Source organism: Cottoperca gobio, chromosome 22 (assembly GCF_900634415.1).
Source record: "Cottoperca gobio chromosome 22, fCotGob3.1, whole genome shotgun sequence".
Classification (NCBI taxonomy): domain Eukaryota; kingdom Metazoa; phylum Chordata; class Actinopteri; order Perciformes; family Bovichtidae; genus Cottoperca; species Cottoperca gobio.
The window spans coordinates 6,428,160-6,446,326 of record NC_041376.1 but is presented as its reverse complement, the minus strand read 5'-3'; the positions used below and the strand labels follow the sequence as shown (position 1 = coordinate 6,446,326).

Below are 18,167 nucleotides of genomic sequence, written 5' to 3'. Positions count from 1 at the left end.
TTGTAGAGAGTATTTAACGAGTTAAAAATGTAAAATAATCAGAGGCGGCTACAATGTGTAAAGTGTAAAGTGTAACCAAAACATAAAGACACTTTGGTTGATCCTCTGGCACATAAAGGAAGAACTAGTAACACTGACTTGAAACATTAACAAGCAAAAGGCACCAATAAAGAACCATTTTATTTTGATTGTGGATCTGATTTTATTTTACAATGTACAGAATTATTAGAGCATTAAGATCAGTGTGGTATGAGAATGGGCACATCAGACAGAGACAATGACCCTTTAGACACTTTAAGGTTTTAGCAGCTTATTGTTTACGAGTAGAGAAGAATCCATGCAAGCAAAACATGAAATGCAACGACGACGAAGAAAACCCCACAAAATAAATGCACACCTTCTGGTTCCACCGGTTATAAAAAGGACACTGACAATAATATAAAATCTTTTTTATTTTTATTTTATTAAAACAATAAAACATCCAAAGTGAGAGGAATAAAAGCACACCAAGAGTTAGGCAACTGGAACGTTTCAGTATGAACTCATCAGTGCTCTGCAAGATAAAGTTGTCAGTGCGTCGTAACATCGTGAATTAGAAAATTGGAAACGTGAAAAGAATCGGATGCGTCTCGATTGTGAGGGCGGCGCGTACGGCAAGTGAGGAAAGCCAGAGTTACAGTCAGCGTGAGAGCAGAGACACAAAAAAAAATTAAAACTACCACACACTGCTGCTGCTATTAAAGACATTTTGTCCGTTATCAGTATAAACATCTTTATAATGACCGACCGAAATTATACAAAACAAAAACATTAAAAGAAAAAAGATACGACTGCTGAATGTTTGAAGTTGAAATACAGCCAGGGGGAAATTCAAAAACATCCCACGTTCATGGGACAAATGAGCTCTACAGACACCCAGATAATAGTACAAGAAGAAATTACATGTTGCTTTTTTTTTTTTTTAACAATGCAGAAGCTGGTTTACTGAATTTAACATAAATTATTATAATTAAAAAGAGCTAATTTCCAAGACAAGAGTTCTTCAAGTACACTTCCAAGCATGTTGGCAACTGTATTCTGTGTAGATTTGGTTGTTTTGGAATATATATATATAGTGTTGCTATATACACACACACAAACCAATCTGTTCGGTCCCATATGCTAGTTTTATGAAGTAATATGTTGAAAACATTTTTGACTAATACTGCTGTGATACATTTTTTTTTTTTTTTTTTAAATGATCGACAGAACAACAGACTTGCAATGTCCAAGAGTCAAAAGGTGAGACGGAAACATTATTGACAATAAATACTTTTGGATTCGTTGGTTGTTCAGGGGTGACGTCCATGTTTTCCACAGATGTGAACATTCCTCACATCCCACTCTCTTGCCAAACATATTTACCTGGGTACAACTTAAGCATTAGATAAGTACATCGAGGCTATCTTCAGGTTGCCGTGTGTTAAGTATTGGTGCGATATACCGCCACCCAATCCAAAGTCACACCTGTGAAACCCACGGGAGGCACTGCATAATCACTACAGTGCTCATGAATCACTTCCATCAATTAATAACCGGCGAGACGAGCGGTTCCTCGCCTTGGGAGTGATTGCTGATAATGACTCGTCGGCATGAGTACACTCACACGAGGGTCTGAGCACATGAAGAGGGGAAGTGTATCGAGTGGCCGTGGTAAACAATTACAGTCATGACTCTTTTTCTTTTTTTGGCAAACAGAAGCATGAAACATTCGGCCGACAGTCTGAAGTGGCGTTGGTGACCTCTCTTCCTCCCCCCTGCTCCATGCGTCGCCATCCGAAAGATGCGCCAGAATACAACAACCCCCGAAACATTACAAATGTTAACGTTGTTAACAAATAGAAATCATATTAAATCTTTAAAAAAAAGAATAGAAATCTGGAATCCTTCTTCCTGTACAGCGGCTGGCGACTGGCGACCCCCCCCCCCCCAGCCCAGTTGGTTTTGGCAGTGGTCTAACACTTGTGCTTCATGGCAAGCTGTAGAGAAATTGGGAGGGATGGGGGTTTCAGGATAAAACAATGAGAATTATGAATTACCATATCAAGCAAAATGCTACTCAGCTGTAGAAACAACAAGTAGTGTAAATGTTACCACACACACAAGCACAGGGAGTAAAGTGAGGTACTGTAGGTACTGATTATATTACAAATCTTACACAAAAAGGAGAAACAGCTGTTCTATCATACACGTGCTGGACGGCAGCGAGGGGTCATGGTGTTTTTCTTTTTTTATTCAAGCAACTAAATTGGTCTCATTAACAAGGGTCCTAATGGGCTTGGCTGGAGGCTCGTTAGAGAGATGACCAGGACTCACACAATTACACAAACGTGCACACGCACAGACTGCAGGCTGAGCGCGTTGATGTTAGAACGAGGGGAAGTGAAGTCTACAGATGGAACACGGGGGGGCAGTAGAGCAGCACGCAGAAAACCAGGGTCTCGTTTAAAACTGAGCAGCGCCGCAAAATTGGCTGCTGTCACAAAACGAAGCGCAGATATGAGATTGCTGAAGTGAACTAAGAGAGAAAAGACTCAAGGTGACCCTCTCACTTTACTGCAGTCACTTAGCACTGCACAGTCATCATTTGACTTACAACACACATGTTAAAGCCATCCTCAGACAAAAAGAGCTTTATCCGTCTGTAACTGCCGAACAGAGGGCTTCAGACGTACACATGTATGAGTAATGTGCAAGACAAATGATAACAGAAAAGAATATAAAAGCTAATGGCGTCGAGTGAAATGAGAAAAGCCAGCAATTGAGCGATTCTTCACAGGGGATCTGCAGTCGTTCTCTCCTCAAACCGCCGGAGCGGAGAGATTTTTCTTTGCTTATCACAGTTTTAGCAATTCATCACGGCGGGGAAGCTCATCTGTGCAGCAGCACGAGGGCCGATGCCAAGCAAATGTCTTTCATTTATCCCACCGTCACCAGTATGGCAATCAGGCGTCGTTCAGACCATTTCGATAGGCAATGGATAGCTGTACTGTAAAAAGGTTATTAGCATCCCACTTTAGACGGCGCGTGTCTCAGCGAAGGCTCTCCACTCACAACATGACCTGCGCAAGGAAGCCAAGCTGCAAACCCAGGGGTGTGTGATCTACTGCGCGCTATTAGGAAGATGGCTATGATGATTGCAATCAGGTGCGCTCGTTACAAAGCAATAGATTTTTTGTTTTTCAGTAAAAAAAAAAAAAAGGGATTCATACGTTAATAGCATCATTAAAGAGCATGCAATTTTCCTGACGAACAAGAGATGGGGAATAGATGAAGGAGGCCACACTACAAACGAGAGGAAATGAGAGAAGAAGTCCCAATAAGACAACTCTTACAAATATCCTCAGGGTTATATCCTTTTGGCTGAACCGATAATGACTTTTAAAATTATGACTTGATATTCAATAAGATTCCCATAATAGCAAAGTCAGAATCTCAATGTGCTATATCAAAAGTACCTGCAGTAATCCCCCCCCCCCCCCCCCCCGAGGTTGTGCATTGTAACGCATCACGCGGACATGTCGCCTCACCTTCTGTGCGGTAACAGAGAACTGTTCAGCACTGTTCATCATGTCCGCGGTCCTCTCCTCAGCCCGGCCTAATCGCTCGCCGCGCTCATTCAGAGCCTGGCTGGCCTTCTGTACAGCACTCGTCACGCTGTCTGCAGCCGAGTGTAGTATACTGTTACCTGCAGATAAGGGAGGGAGGGAGGGAGGGAAGGGAAGAAGCAAGACGGAGCCAAGAGAGGTGAAGAAGAAAAGGGTCAAAGTAGGGCACAAAAGAGGAGAGAAAAGACACATCGTGACTCCTTTGTATCAGCTGTAATAAAGGACGATGATCGTTAAATCAGAGACCATTAGTGTTAATGGTGGTCGACAAAAACATGAAAAACCTTCCATCAGGTGCAACGTGGAAAGTTGGCTAATGACTTTCCTCAGGGGAGGATCAAGTGAAATTAACCTTTTCAAAACTTCAAAGTGTGCAACAGCAACACCCAATTAATGTCTCTCTTTAAGAAAGCACGTCATTCCAGGTGACACTCTGTACCGCTTTACTTCAGTGTTCAACTTGTGGTGCCAGCTCTGTGATTGCTCTCCTCTCCTCTGAACTACAGTGTAATAAAAGAGAAGATGTGTGCTTGGCTGTGTGGGCAGCCCCGGAGAGCCAGCAGTAGATATGAGACACAGTGAGAACACATCTTCCTATAGCTGAGGCAGCCCTGCGGATGTTTCCTCTGACAAGTCATTAATCTACCGCACGTCGGGAGTGCTGCCTTTATGCGCTACGCTAGCGAGAGCAGCACATTTTCCTGCTGCTTCCTCTTTGTCGGCAATACAGTTGTATTGTTCCAGTGGGTATAATCTGTCACTTACAGCATGCCAATTTGGGGGAAAAAATCTCAAACCTCAAATCTCGAACTGCAAACCTTTGATGGTCCAAAGATAGTCGAAGGCGTGGTGGCGAGGTGCTGACAAGTCATATTAATTACAACACTAGAGCAGCATCACAGGGTTCCTTATGTGACAAAAAGACCAACATTTTGTAACATTTAGCTTTAGTATTGATTTGGTGTTGACCATCCAGGAAGGTCAAATCCATAACACTTTCTACTTCTGTAGCAAACTTCAAAAAGTGGACGAGTGAATAATAATAAAGAAATACACAACAAACACCCGGTGGAAGGATAAACTACAGCCGATTTTCCGAGGTCCATGTCCTCAGATATACAGTAAGTGTGTGTGTGTGTGTGTGTGTGTGTCTCTATATATATATATATATATAAATAAATAAATGAGTTAGTGGAGAAGGAACAGACCGAGCTTGAAGGGACCGACTGTATTAAGATTTGACAAGCCTGATTCTATCTCCTCCCACGGGAAACTGCAATACAGTGAGTGTACGTCCCGTGGCATCGCGACAGGTAGGCTGAGTGACAGATAATTAGGGACAGCTCTACTGCAGTGGATGTTATGACAGCCCCAAAAGCAGCTGGTGTTGCTCCACAAAAAAAGTTAATTTGATAATGTCAGAGTGGTTTGTGTCGAGACACACCTGAGCTGCAGACACACAGATGGATGTATAGATGTGCATCCCCGAAGGTACGCAAACAAAAAAAAAAGGAAATGGAAACGCCGGAAGTCGAATTTCCCAGAGATTACACTAAAATACCTTCAGAATGCACAAGAGACATCTGGACTGATAATGAAATAAGCTTCACACCTTTCATTTAGTCAAAAGGTTTAAATTATAGATTGTCTGCAGCTACAACATAAATATAATATTTACTTTCTTAAAAAGTTTTTATTTTTCAAGTGGGAGTCCTTATCTATAGTCAGAGTATTACCTACAGTAGATGGCTGTTTGGAGAAGCGATCTAAAACGCATGCTTCTATTTGGGGGGGGGGGGGACTTAAAGAATAAGACCTTTTCACCTTCAGAGAGATTCCTCTTAATCCTCTCTTCCTCAGAAAGAGCCCGGGGAGTGATATTACCATCATCCTCAATAACCCCCCCCCCTCCCCTCCACACCATACACTCATCACGTCATCGTGTCTGCACACAAGTCCTTCCCCCCCCCCCCCCTCTTTCTCTGGTCTGGTCTTTCTCAGTCTTCTCCATTCTGGGAAATCAGTGGCGAGCGGCAGCGTGGGCTCCCCCGGTGGAGAATACACAGTGAAATACGGGGTGCTGACGTTCTGGAGAGGGCTGCAGCATCCGGAGCTGAATGAAAGATGTAGGAGTAGATTATGTTCTGTGGTGCCGTCGCTGTGAGCCTGAGCGATGATGTTATCGGCCGGGATAAGAGGTTTACTGGTGTTATTGCACCGTCGTTTTAATGATGCAGGAGTTTACATTTCCTTTCCTGATATGACACCGATTTTGTCAACTTCCAGTGTTGATTAGGAATGGAGCTGCAGGACAGCACGAGGCCACTCCTTGGCACGCCTCTCTCAACGATGCAGGAGGAATTTTGTTGCTATACCCCATGATATCATGTCAAGCCAGGGCTTCTTTAACAATGGACACTGAACAAAAAGTTATTGTCTGGCAACTCAATATTCCAGAATAACAAAAAGACAAACATAACAAGGAAGAGAGAGCATTCAAAGGGTAACCCTTCCTTTTTTTTCTTTTCCACTTCTGTCGTAAGCAGTAGATTACAGGCTCCGCCGCTGATGGTTATCAACGGGAACATGTCAGATACACTTCTCAAGACGCTGACAGCCGAGTCACGTTTACTCTCAAAGCATTATGGGATCGATTAGACTCAACGTCGAGGAGAAACAAACCTGCGCAGAAAGATCCGTTCTTACAATACATGTAGCTTTGATGCTGCCACTTTGAGATCGGATGATCGGATGATGCTGTGGGGGATGACGTGTGGGTGTCGGAAGGCGTCTTGCAATCATTTATTTTTAACCATTAGCGAGCACGTACTTATCTGCAGTTCCATCTGAAATTCTCCTTATTACCCCGACATTACCAGAGGGCTTTAAGCTGATGCTATTCATCCAAGGAAACTTGTGAAGCATTCTGTCAAGGATGTCTTTAAGTGCCCAGTCCTCCTCAAAGCTGTACTTACATATTCGGAGCCTCTTGACTCTCAAGTACTCGGTAATTGCTGTCATTTTCAACCTGGGCCGTGTTTTTTGCACATTTCTGCTATTATGAAAGAGAAAATATTTTTTCAATCTTATCACTTATTTGACAGTAAATGTATTTACTGACAGTTCACGGAGAAGTACACGCAAAACACTAAAGTGTGAGGTTATGCAGCCATAAAAGAAAAGGAAGAATAGTGACATAGTATCACATATGTGTATGTATTCCATCTGAACTAGTTTTCAATTTGAGTGTTACTATGATACAATAACATCTTTAAATCAAATGTCTTGAGTGTCAGTGAGTCAGTTTCCTACACAATAAAAACTAGAAATGCAAGCCTACAATAGATAAAAGGCTTAAAGTACCGAAGCATGACACTTTCAAATAGATTCTGCATGAAATAATTATGTATAATATGCGAAGAATCAAGAAATGGCTAATGTTTTAGACATCATGGGGGCCTGAAGACAGCGCTATGCTGCTCCTGCTGACAGATAAACCCCCCGCTGCAGTTTCAATCCATGCAAATCTTGACATTATCCGCAGCAGGATAATGAAACTATAGCAGAGGTTCAAACAGGGAGGGCGGCTCTCTCCGGCCCTCCTGACAGACACCTATTATTCCTGCCTTTTATCCAAATCTCTTTTCTCCGCAGTTATTCCCTGAACAGTTCATTCTCTCTTTCCTCTCTTCAATGGTCACACCTAAACATTTCACACAGGGCCGTTCTCACTTTCTCTATGTTCTCCCCAAGTCATTTAGCTATCTGTACATTTCCCTCTTTTTCCAACAGCACTCCCTCCCTGTGAAACATACACTGTATACACCCCCATATATCATTGTCGGCAGTCGCAAGCTTTATTCATTTTGACCTACATAAACTCAATTACACTATCACTCAATAGTTAATGTGTAACGTGGGATCCAGTACAGAGGTTGATTACAAATGATCCAATTATAAATAGCAATTAAGTCATTAATCTGTATTATAGTGTTGGTCCCCGGCTTGAACTAATTTGATTCCCTTTTAAAAGTGTACATATTTATGTTACTCACAGATACTTTGGAGTGAGGTGGATGTGAAGCCTGAATCACTTCTTACTCTGTTAACCACGCAGCCCCTGACATTTCTTCAGCAGGGGGGAAAGGCTTGACCTTGCTTGCTCTAGTCGGCCTTGAGTTTTAGTCACCGTCATGCTAGTTAAAAAGCAAAGCACTAAGGACACAAATGGGGACGAACATGGAACATTCTGTACCACGGAGACACCGACAGGAAAGAATAGCTACTAGGTATTCATGAGCAGCCGACTCTCAGTGGCTTTAATCAGCAGGTAAATGTCAGCATCACACAATGCATTAAACGGACATAATGGTCATTATTACAGTCTTGTCTAAGCTTAAATGTTAATGCATGAAATGCTCCACAGAATACGGAGGCAGGCATTGGGGAGGAAGCGCTCCATCATCGTACTGTCATTGTGATTTACCTCTGCACAGCATTAGTCGGTGACTCTGCACACAGTCTGACAGTGAGGGGCAAGGTCAGTGCACATAACTCACACGACCTTTGGATGTAGACTGAAAATCCCTTTCAGCGTGTGGTCACCCCCTCACGGTGACAACACAAACCAGGAACATTTTTGACCTTGTGCTCACTCGGAGCATGGAGAGGCAACCTCTGAGTTTGTAAATGTTAAATACAATATATTTCTTTAAATGACAACACCGAGGACATTTAAGTCCCTCAGTTTAGAAGGCAAGGAACTTTTTTCTAAACCCAACTTTGCGTAATGACCCCATTTACTGTGGTCAGGTTCTTTATATTTCTGCACCGTTAAGTGCTGCTTTAGACGTACTCAACATAATATAAAAGGCGTTTTATTTTTGCTCGCTTTAAGACAAAGTAGTCTCTTATCAAACATGACGACTATTGGGACTCATCACTTGTTAATAGAGGATAAAGTTAGGGGTAACACTTTTTTAATTTAGTCCAAGTACAGTGGCTTACCTTGTCTTAGTAGATGACTGTTGTGTGCAACAAATGCTTTCCTCTTTCTGTTCAAATACACCTTGCAACGGAAAATGACTGAATCTACAGCTTGGTCTTCTGTGATGAGAAAATATCAAATCATCATATAGTCAGCTTTGATGTTCAAAACATGATATAGTAATTGATCATGACGATTAGTCAAGAGAGGTTATTGCTTCTTGGATTGTTAAATCACGAGTTACATACGGAAGGTGTGGTTGTAAATGTCATGCAAAAAAACCAAAGTGAAAGTGGTTACTGTTTTTGTGTTATTCATCCATGCACTGCTGGCAAACCTGCCTAGGAATGATAATTCGCACGGAGCATTTAGCGTAAACTACAGGGACACAAGTTTGCCAAACGCAGAGGGTTTAAAAGCATCCACTTAGCTCACAGATTTAACAATTAATTTAGAATCAAGTCATGAATACGTGCTAGTGAGATAGAAAAGCTCAAGTGGGAATTGGGGTATAACGGGGTATAAAAGTGTGGGCAGCAGCCCAAGTCGACACTGATAACAAGGCAATTTAGCAGCTTTTATTTCTGGACCAATTACATGCCCCATCAAGGATCAAAAGCATGCGCCTGTGTGTCTGCACTGCAAGTCAGTTACACCAAGTAAACTCTTTACAGGATAAGGAACAGGCAGTCAAAGATGTCATAAAACATCTTTCCTAAATTGAATTAAAAATCTAGCAGCGTTAATTAAATTGTTTTTGTGTCATAATATCAAGTCATCCAATAACTCCAATTAACGTAACAGGTTCCCTTATGGCTCCATCACACGTTTTACATTATGAGACTGGGGATGAGAACGTCTGATGATTAAATGTTAATATTGCTGCCGTCTGCATTCTCAACTCCCAGTTGACAGAACATGTTGCAGTAACGATCTGCATGAGGAGACCGTTCCAGATTAAGCTCAGGTAATCAGAAATCGTCAACTAATATTATATTCATTCATTCTATGCTCCCCATCTTGAAAGCATGGTGTCGATAGCGCATAATTCTACCTTTTGTGTTTTCCTGACGCTGCCATCCCAGAGGATTCTGCCGATAAGAGTCCACCACAGTTATGGTCCCACACCTGAGCAGCGTCATGATTTTTGTTTTGCACTGGTGTGAGACTTAAACTGGAGTGGACAGAGTTTGCAGCAGACTGGCGTCCTATCGGTTCCTCCAGTCACAATGTGCGTAGTGAACGGTCAACCTTTTCCGTGTCACACACACACACACACACACACACACACACACACACACACACACACACACACACACCTCTACTCGCTGAGCGCCAAGAGTTCATCGTCAGACCATTGGCCAGATTGACCTCCAGCATGGCGTCAACAGGTCGTACAATACTGTAGCTGTTTCTACGAAACCTCAGGGTTGGTTCTTAAAAAAAGTATAGAACATGTAGTTTTTGAGAGTCAATTCATTCCTATTACAAGCCTTCTCGTCAGGGTCAGCGCTCTGCGTCTAATAATCATCGACAAGAACAATGCTACAGGGCCTCTTGGTGTAATTTTCCGATCTACTGGAGGCGTGTGGTTGCAACATTTGCACGCAACAATCCATCCTACACTAAAGACCCCTGTGTTCAGTGCTCCCGAGGACACCACCACCCTCCCACCTACAGAGACTATAATACGCACCAGTGTCAGTTTAAGAGAGTTAAATACAGACATGGTCTTCAGAGTAGGAGGGAGGTCAAGGCAACATAACAAGGCTTCATCAAGGCTCCCACAAACATAGAGTAAGAAAAAAAAAAAAAAGTAACAAGGGAAATTTGACATAACTTTAGTGTCTTTATATGCATATTTCAAAAAGTCGCCGTCTGCAATCTACTGTACTCATGAATGAAAGCTCACACAGAGCATGTTACATGTTTTTACTTTTTATATCTAACTGGTAATTGCTTCTTGTAGACGTGGGGCAGGTGGACACCCAGCAGGAGGCAGGCTCGGGATGTGTCGCCATAAATAATGCCTTGAATAATGCAGCAGGTTGAATGTTGTTTAAAGATGAAGGGTTGGGAGTAAACAGGTCGATATCTGATTAACCCGCTCGGGATGCTGCATTCCCTGCTGGGTTTCACTGCAGAGGAAACCATCAACCAGCACCTAGAATCCTTAACCTCATGAGCAAACAAACGCACAATTTGAAGCCAGGAACTGACCAATTGTGCAGTTTTACATTTCTTAAAACATTTGGGAATCGGTTGTGCTTTGACTTGTTTGATCAGCCTGTCTTCACGTATTAGTTGGGCAGGAATTTAATATTATTTTCAAAAGGGTGGAGGTTAGCGTTCACTTGTTACAGCTCTAACCGTGATGTTTTATGTTATTTTGAAGGGTGGAAACCAAATAACAATAATGAGTCGCACACTTCGACAATGAAATGTGTCAACGTCACATGAATTAGGAGACAATTGTTATTTCGTGTTGGAAACCAGTTGATCTGTGTCAGATGCTTTGAGTCACAGCTGATGCACAACAGATGCCGTGTATGAGGAAGAAGCATGCATTTTCATACACGCCAGGTGCTGGTTGTCATCATACATAATCACAATTAAACTGGCTTACAGCACAGTGTGACAGCAGCGAGTCTGGCGCCGCTGTGTTCTGAACAGAAATGTTAAGAAAGGACAGTTCGAGGTCGGGTTTTTAACTGTCTTACCCCCCAGAAGTTTGGACTGACAGTTGACGAACTCTGGTTTCGGTGCTGAGCTGTAGCGCTGGCAGGTGTGGTAAAGAATCTGGATGAAGGTGCACTTCTCTCCTGCTGAGCCAGCGACCCACTGGTCGAAAGCATTCTCGAACATCATGTCGAACTCTGGACAGTCCTTAGAAGGAATTAGAGTAAGATGGGAGACATGAGTGAGAGGTGAGTGTGTGAAGTCAGGGAACAGAAACAACAAAATGCTGAAAGCTGGATACAAAGTAGTTATGTTGCATCAGCAATACTAACGTTAACCTACAAAGCTATATATTAACTAAATAAACAGCAGTGGAGTGAAGGTGACAATGAAAGACTCACTTTGTTTGGGTCAATGCCGTTGACCTGACGTAGCTGGTCGATTGTCCACTGTGACCTTTTTACGAAGGCAGAAGATCCTTGGAACTGCTTCACCTTAGTGATGGAGACGTGGGAGGGTTTCTTATTAGTCACTGTGGAAACAAAAACAATAAAAAATACACTACATTAAATTCCAGAATAGGAGGTTTTGACGTTACTGTTAGCACAGATGTTTATGATACAGACAGGTTTCATTAGGATAAATGGACAGTCCAGGTCAGAAGATGTGGAATATCAGAATCAAGTACAAGATTCCTTCTGTGGGCGGCAGAAACAAAAAAGGCATCCATTAACAATAGATGTTTCACTTTTGGAGCCAACAGCAGAGACCATGATAACATTTTCTATGAGAAAACGCAGCCGAACCAGGAACAGACAAACCCCACAAACAGGGATTTCGCTTGTGTATATATACCCTGCCAGATTTATATACAGTATACTGTGCAATGGCATTCTGTTCTATTCCAGCTACATAAAGAATATTTTTCCCAAAGTAGTGGTTTCGACAGCATAAAAACTTGGGACATATTGTTCCTGTCAAAGCAGAAATTTCAGAGTATATTTACACGGTGCTAGACTAAGCGGGTAACAAACTGCACTGTGTTCAAGCACCAGAGATAACACAACCCTAAAGTGGCATTACATTGTGCTTCCATTACAGTTATTATTGTATCAGTTGGTGCAATAGCAATCATGCCTAGTTGTATAACAATAAGCGTTCATAACAACTGTATAATCCAGTCATCTCTATCGGCAGATGAAGGCTTTAAAGTTAAATATCGGCATCGACCAGAGATGAATTTAAATAAATATGCCATGTTTTACATGTAAGCTTGGTTGAAGTAGTTTTCTGATTTGGCCCAGTGAGTATGTACATTTTTAAAAGTGGGCATTAAAAATATGTTAATTCCACTACAGGAGACACTTGATATTGTGAAATATGTGTGTATATTGGTATCGACATTCAGCATAATGAGTTGGGAATTATCAGCGTATCGGCTTTATTGAATTTAAACCACCACAGCAGCCTACAACTGTCCACGACTGACTAAAATAATAAAAACAATAGCAATAATGAAGGAAAGTACACGAAAGGTGCATTCACTGACTGAATTGACTTTTTCACCTCCTGTCCAATGACATCATTTTGTCCATTTTGCCCCACTCGCCTTCGCATTACAGTAACTTCACTTCCCATTGACATCCGTGTTTGACTCGTCGTGTCCAGAGATCAACACCACCACATGTTAACAGATCATCGACGCTCGCAGTTCAATTATGTGTCTGGACTGGATGCGTATGTGTGTGTGGCTGGATACTGTGAGCCTTTGTACCTCTCAGGGGGGTAACATGCTGCTGTGTTGCTTTTTCAACCCCGGCAGCGACCTCTGCTTCCGCTTTCCCACATTTGCCATTGTGTCATCTCAGAAAGAGTGAAAAGTTCGGGTCACTTTCACTGCTGTTGCTCTTTACTCTGCTTCTCATCACATCTCACCAACAACCACTACGCTGCTGTTGCCATGTTACATTAATTTATTTTTTTTGGAAATTATTTTGAAAAATATAGGTAGGGCTGAATGTTACATCAGGTGATACATTCAGTAAGCACATTCCCCTGAGAGGAGGGATGCTTGGATATGTTTTGTGTATCCATTTAGACAGCTGCTGTTAATACTTGAGGTGCTGGCCCGAGGTCGCAGGGTGGAACAGACAGAGAGGCAGACAGATACAACACAGGCAGACTGGCAATCATTTCTTTCTAATCTTCTCTTTGAGAATGTATTTTTACTCAAACAGACAGCCACAGCCACGGCTGATCCATCTTGGGTTGTACGGAGGGCTAATAGAAGCTCTAGAAACTAATTTCATAAAAAAGGAGGACGACAGCAGGACGTAATGAACCGGTGTATTGAAGGGTAGGAGTCTAGAAACTAACGTCATCCAATTTGCAGCGAACAAGAAATAATTTGTCTCTGAGCTACATTCATGGCAGATGATATACTGTAGCACAGAACCACTACTTTCCCCAAACTGATAGAGTAGAAACGGGGGTTTTATTGCTCTTACTTGATAAGTGGAGGACTGGTGGCGGAGAGATAAAGGACTAGCACAGCATGAATTCAACAGGAAACCATCTTTCTCTTCTCGCCTCCATCTCATCCGACCAACATTTCCTATACCGTATGAGGCTGGAACTAATGATTCTTTTCATGAGCAATTTGAGGATATTTTTTGATTGAAACCGCTTGCTTCGTCTATAAAAATGTAACAAAATAGCGATAAAAGCCCATCATAAGTTCCCGGAGCCCAAAGTGATCTGTTGTTGATGTATTAAATGTAAATACATTTTTAAAAATCAGGATATCCTCAGATTTCAGTAGCTACAACCAGTGAATCTCAGGCATTTTTGTATAATAAATTACTAATTTATCAGTTGTGTCAGCTCAGTCCTGTGGGAAATGTGTGAAGAAGTATATGCTAAGCTTTAATATGCCAAGAACTATGTTTGCTTATGGCAAAATGTACTGTGGCTGAAAGCAGAACAATCCGTCACTGCAGGGGAATAACATATCACAAATCACATACTGAAAATACAGCGACAGTCACTTTACTGTAGCAACCACTCATGTCAAGGTGCCTACAGCTTACCGTAAAACATAATAGATGAAAAAGACAATGATGGTTATGAATGTGTGACCAGCCGAGCCCCGAGAGGCTGTGACTGGCACATTCCTGCATTATCATATTAACTGTCAGATCACAAGAGTTGCAGTGAGCCTGCTTTGCAAAAACAAAATCCCACCGACTCCAGGATTAGAATATTAGTTAACGCTGGAGAAATGGCATGAAACACGACAAGTGCATACTAAATTATCTGTCGCTCACATGGGGAGGAAGGTTCTCGGCATGTCAATCTGGTAGCGCCGTTTGGCTAATTTCTGTCTTTAAGTTTATTTTTAGCTATGACATACACTGATACCTGACTGCCGAAATGCATCGGCGAATATGTGGGAAACCGCCGTCTCAAGGCCATGGAGCTAAATTGTCAACACATCAACAAAAGAGGCCTTAATCAAAGTGCCAGACACCTTTGAGCCTCTCAAATCAATTTCATATTCAGCTGTTGACTCCCACCTTGTCTGAGTTGCTCCCCTGCATATTAAACAAGTACTCAAAGTTAGAGGAGCTGGCTTTATTGAAACGGCAATCCAGGAGAACACAAGTCATTTTGAAGCAAAAACAATGACGCAATCTGGGAAACAACCACTGATTAGAAAACTATAGAAGGGAGTAAACAATGCGTTTCATGTCATTAGACATGCCGACATTATACCTCATGTTATCAATACTTGATATCCAGAAGGGCTGTCAACAAATATTCTACATTCAAATTGTAAGGACAACCAGACATTTGATTATTAAAATTAATATTCAATTATGCCGCTGTACTGAAGGCACTGCACAACGGGAGTCCCACAACGTCACTTTCGTTGATCGCAAAATAAAGGTAACAAGCTGAAGGAGAAACGATTACACGACAACCGCAATGTTGTCAGAGAACTCTAGAGGGACACCCACCGTGTATCTAACAGCAAGCGAGCGTTAAATATGAATTACGTCACGTAAAACACACCACGTACCCATCAGCTGTGCACTCGAGACCAGACTGGAGACGTAACCACTTCAAAAGACGGGTGAGTAACTTTCAGAGCGAGTTAGGACGTTCCAATAGAAAGCAATGCAATCAAACGGATTTGTCGATGGCGCTCGCTCGATTCGTAGTCAGTGGACATACTGCGCAAAAATAGATATCGGACTAGTTTGAAATGTAATGTTTCGTCAAGCCTTATATCTAGTGTCGCACCAAACTTCTATTGTAGATTGTATCTTGTAACATTGTTCAGCTGGGCTATTATTTAACCAGACACCACCATCTGAACCAGCGCTCCTCCGTGTGTACTACGAGTGGCCACGATGCTGACAAGCTCGTTAACTGGCGGGTTGAGATTGAGACTCACAGGCCGCAAGTGCACTGGGCTTGAACTCTTGTACAGAATGACGAGATAAAGATCCACTGATCCCTTCCTGTGCATGAACTGAAGTCGAATGCGAAACTGGAAGTGACGCACTCGTTTCACTCGTACAAAGCAAACATAATAATTCTAATCACACCCCGAACACAATGTTAAAAGCATAATAAACTTTAGGAGATTGAGTAAACACCACGCCCACAACCGCAGAGAGGCTGCCAAAGCCATTGTTTCCATGCGTGCTGTCGGAGGAAGGCCGTGGAAGGGGTTCCTGTGCTGCTTCTTTCTCATGCTCTGATGGTGACATGCTCTCACTTCCTACAGGGGATCAGTCCCGTGTTGTGCTTGGCTATGAGGCCTGGAAGAAACCTCGTACTGTACCACAGACAGACATCTGATATCACAGAGGAAATCAGAATCAGCTTACCCTAAAGGAAATATTCTAATAGTTGTGGTTGTTAAGAGAGAAATGTGCGCACCAGGAGGATTTCTAGCAAAAGCAGTAATGACACAAATGATCATGTGAGAAGTGTGCAGGTTGTCCATTAGGAATGCACACAGGCACTTGTGGAAATGTTTAATACAGCACTATAGAAACTAAATCTAGTCCATAAGTATGGAACCGCTATGTGATTCATGCAGAAACGTTGGAGCTTGCCAATGTAACCATGAGAGTTGACAGAATACGGAGAAGGACCACCCACATTGGCATAACATTAATAACTTCCTTTCGCTGATATAATTACAACTTAATCCTCGCGTCAACACTGATGATGATCAAATATCTCCATCCACAAGCCAGAAATATGACTAACATCAGCATGAGGGCCCATCCAAGAGGAGATATGAAAATCCAAAGCCGCAGAATAACAAAAGGATTACATCAGATATGGAAGATAATGTGTAACTGTACAGTCAGAGAGGCACCATGTTGCCCTTGGAATGACGGGTTGCTCCAAGACTGTGTGGCCAGTACTGGGAGCGTCTGCTCATGAATAAATAAAGTGTAACAAAGCTACTTTCGCTGTTTCGTGAAGAAATACAATTCACTTATTCCTGTGTGCCACAAGATATTCATCAGCAAGAATGATCTGACTTCAGGGGTCTAGAAAAGCAAAACTTTACGGAACATTGTATGTGTGATTGTGTTGATTGTTATGTTGCAATTTCTGATTACAGTTTGAGGATACCCCGTTAGTCGAGCTTAAAAGATGAAAGCGTGTAATGATTTTACTCCCGTCTGTTCTTCTTCAAAGACACATTTCACAGCCTCCATCTCAACCAGGTGGGCTATGGATCTCTTGACAAATCAGTCCGCCTCAGTTAGCACTCAATTAGTTCTGCGCTCTGACAGTAGAAACGGTCGCCTTGGCAATCGCATTAAAAAAAAGACACCTGAAGCCGGGGCTGGCACCTGGCCAGGTTCATACAGGGACAGCGAGTTCAGGCAGCTCACATGCAATATTGACTCTGGTCTGGATTGAAATGAACATGAATTCAAAGTCCTTTGGATGTCATTAAGACAGAGGGAAATGCTAATTGACAAAGTGCTGGGCGACAATGAACTGTGCACTGCTGTTTGTTAGGCTTGGCCGAGGGCCAGAAAAGACCTAAAGGGATAGCTCGTGTGTATGGAAAAACTGAACAGCTGAATCCACATGAATCATCGTCAGCCTCATGCAACGCAAGATGATTCCTGAAAAGTACGTCAAATTTTACTGTTGAAATACAAAGAGAGGAACAAATAAGTTGAAACAAAATATACATTTATGTCGGTATTAAACTCTAGGAAGTCATCTTCTGGTTTGTCTTTCAAAGCAAGAAGCCATAGATAACCCAGTGTGAGTTTAGGGAAGCCCTAACATCATTGAACTAAAGAGGAAGTATTAAATGAGTAAAACAACATAGATGATATACTGTCTACTTGATCTCTTTACGTTAAAAACATGAAATGATATTGTGCTATATTCACGGGTTAGAAAGTGCCTCAGTATCTTGGTAGCAAGGACACTACTGCGCAGGGTAAATATTCAAACAGTTTGCCTTACAGGTTGAATTTTGCAGTGTGTTATTAGAGCGCTCGTCTGAGGACACGTCCAACTCTTTTCCCCATCTGGGTCTGTGATTACAGGTCTATTTGAAAGCTTCCCCCACTCTGCTGGAGCTGGAACACACTTATCTTCGGAAAGAAGCTGTCACTGGAATGAACCACGGCACTGGCGAGACTTGCAACAGCACCCCAGAACAAAAGGCCTCTACAGTCTATTCATGGGGTTGAAAACAAAGTGACTGCACTGAACAAGGCCTCCTCAGATAGGATGGTGACCATGCAGTGGCAAGGCACCAATAGTAAAAGGGGAGTGCATACAGCACGGTGAATAAT

At 42.3% G+C, this 18,167-nt stretch overlaps 1 protein-coding gene across 1 annotated transcript in view; it reads right to left on the bottom strand.

Annotated features, from left to right (window-relative positions):
- Nucleotides 1-444: 444 nt before the first annotated feature.
- The window catches only part of stxbp6 (syntaxin binding protein 6 (amisyn)), a 51,918-nt gene continuing 34,195 nt past the window's right edge, over nt 445-18,167 (bottom strand). Inside the window, exons 3-6 of the mRNA XM_029461302.1 lie at nt 11,715-11,845; nt 11,355-11,520; nt 3,570-3,727; nt 445-2,018 (exon numbers count right to left, since the gene is read on the bottom strand). Of these exons, the coding sequence (XP_029317162.1) occupies nt 1,995-2,018; nt 3,570-3,727; nt 11,355-11,520; nt 11,715-11,845 (479 nt within the window). The 3' untranslated portion in view covers nt 445-1,994. The remainder of the gene's footprint in view (nt 2,019-3,569; nt 3,728-11,354; nt 11,521-11,714; nt 11,846-18,167) is intronic.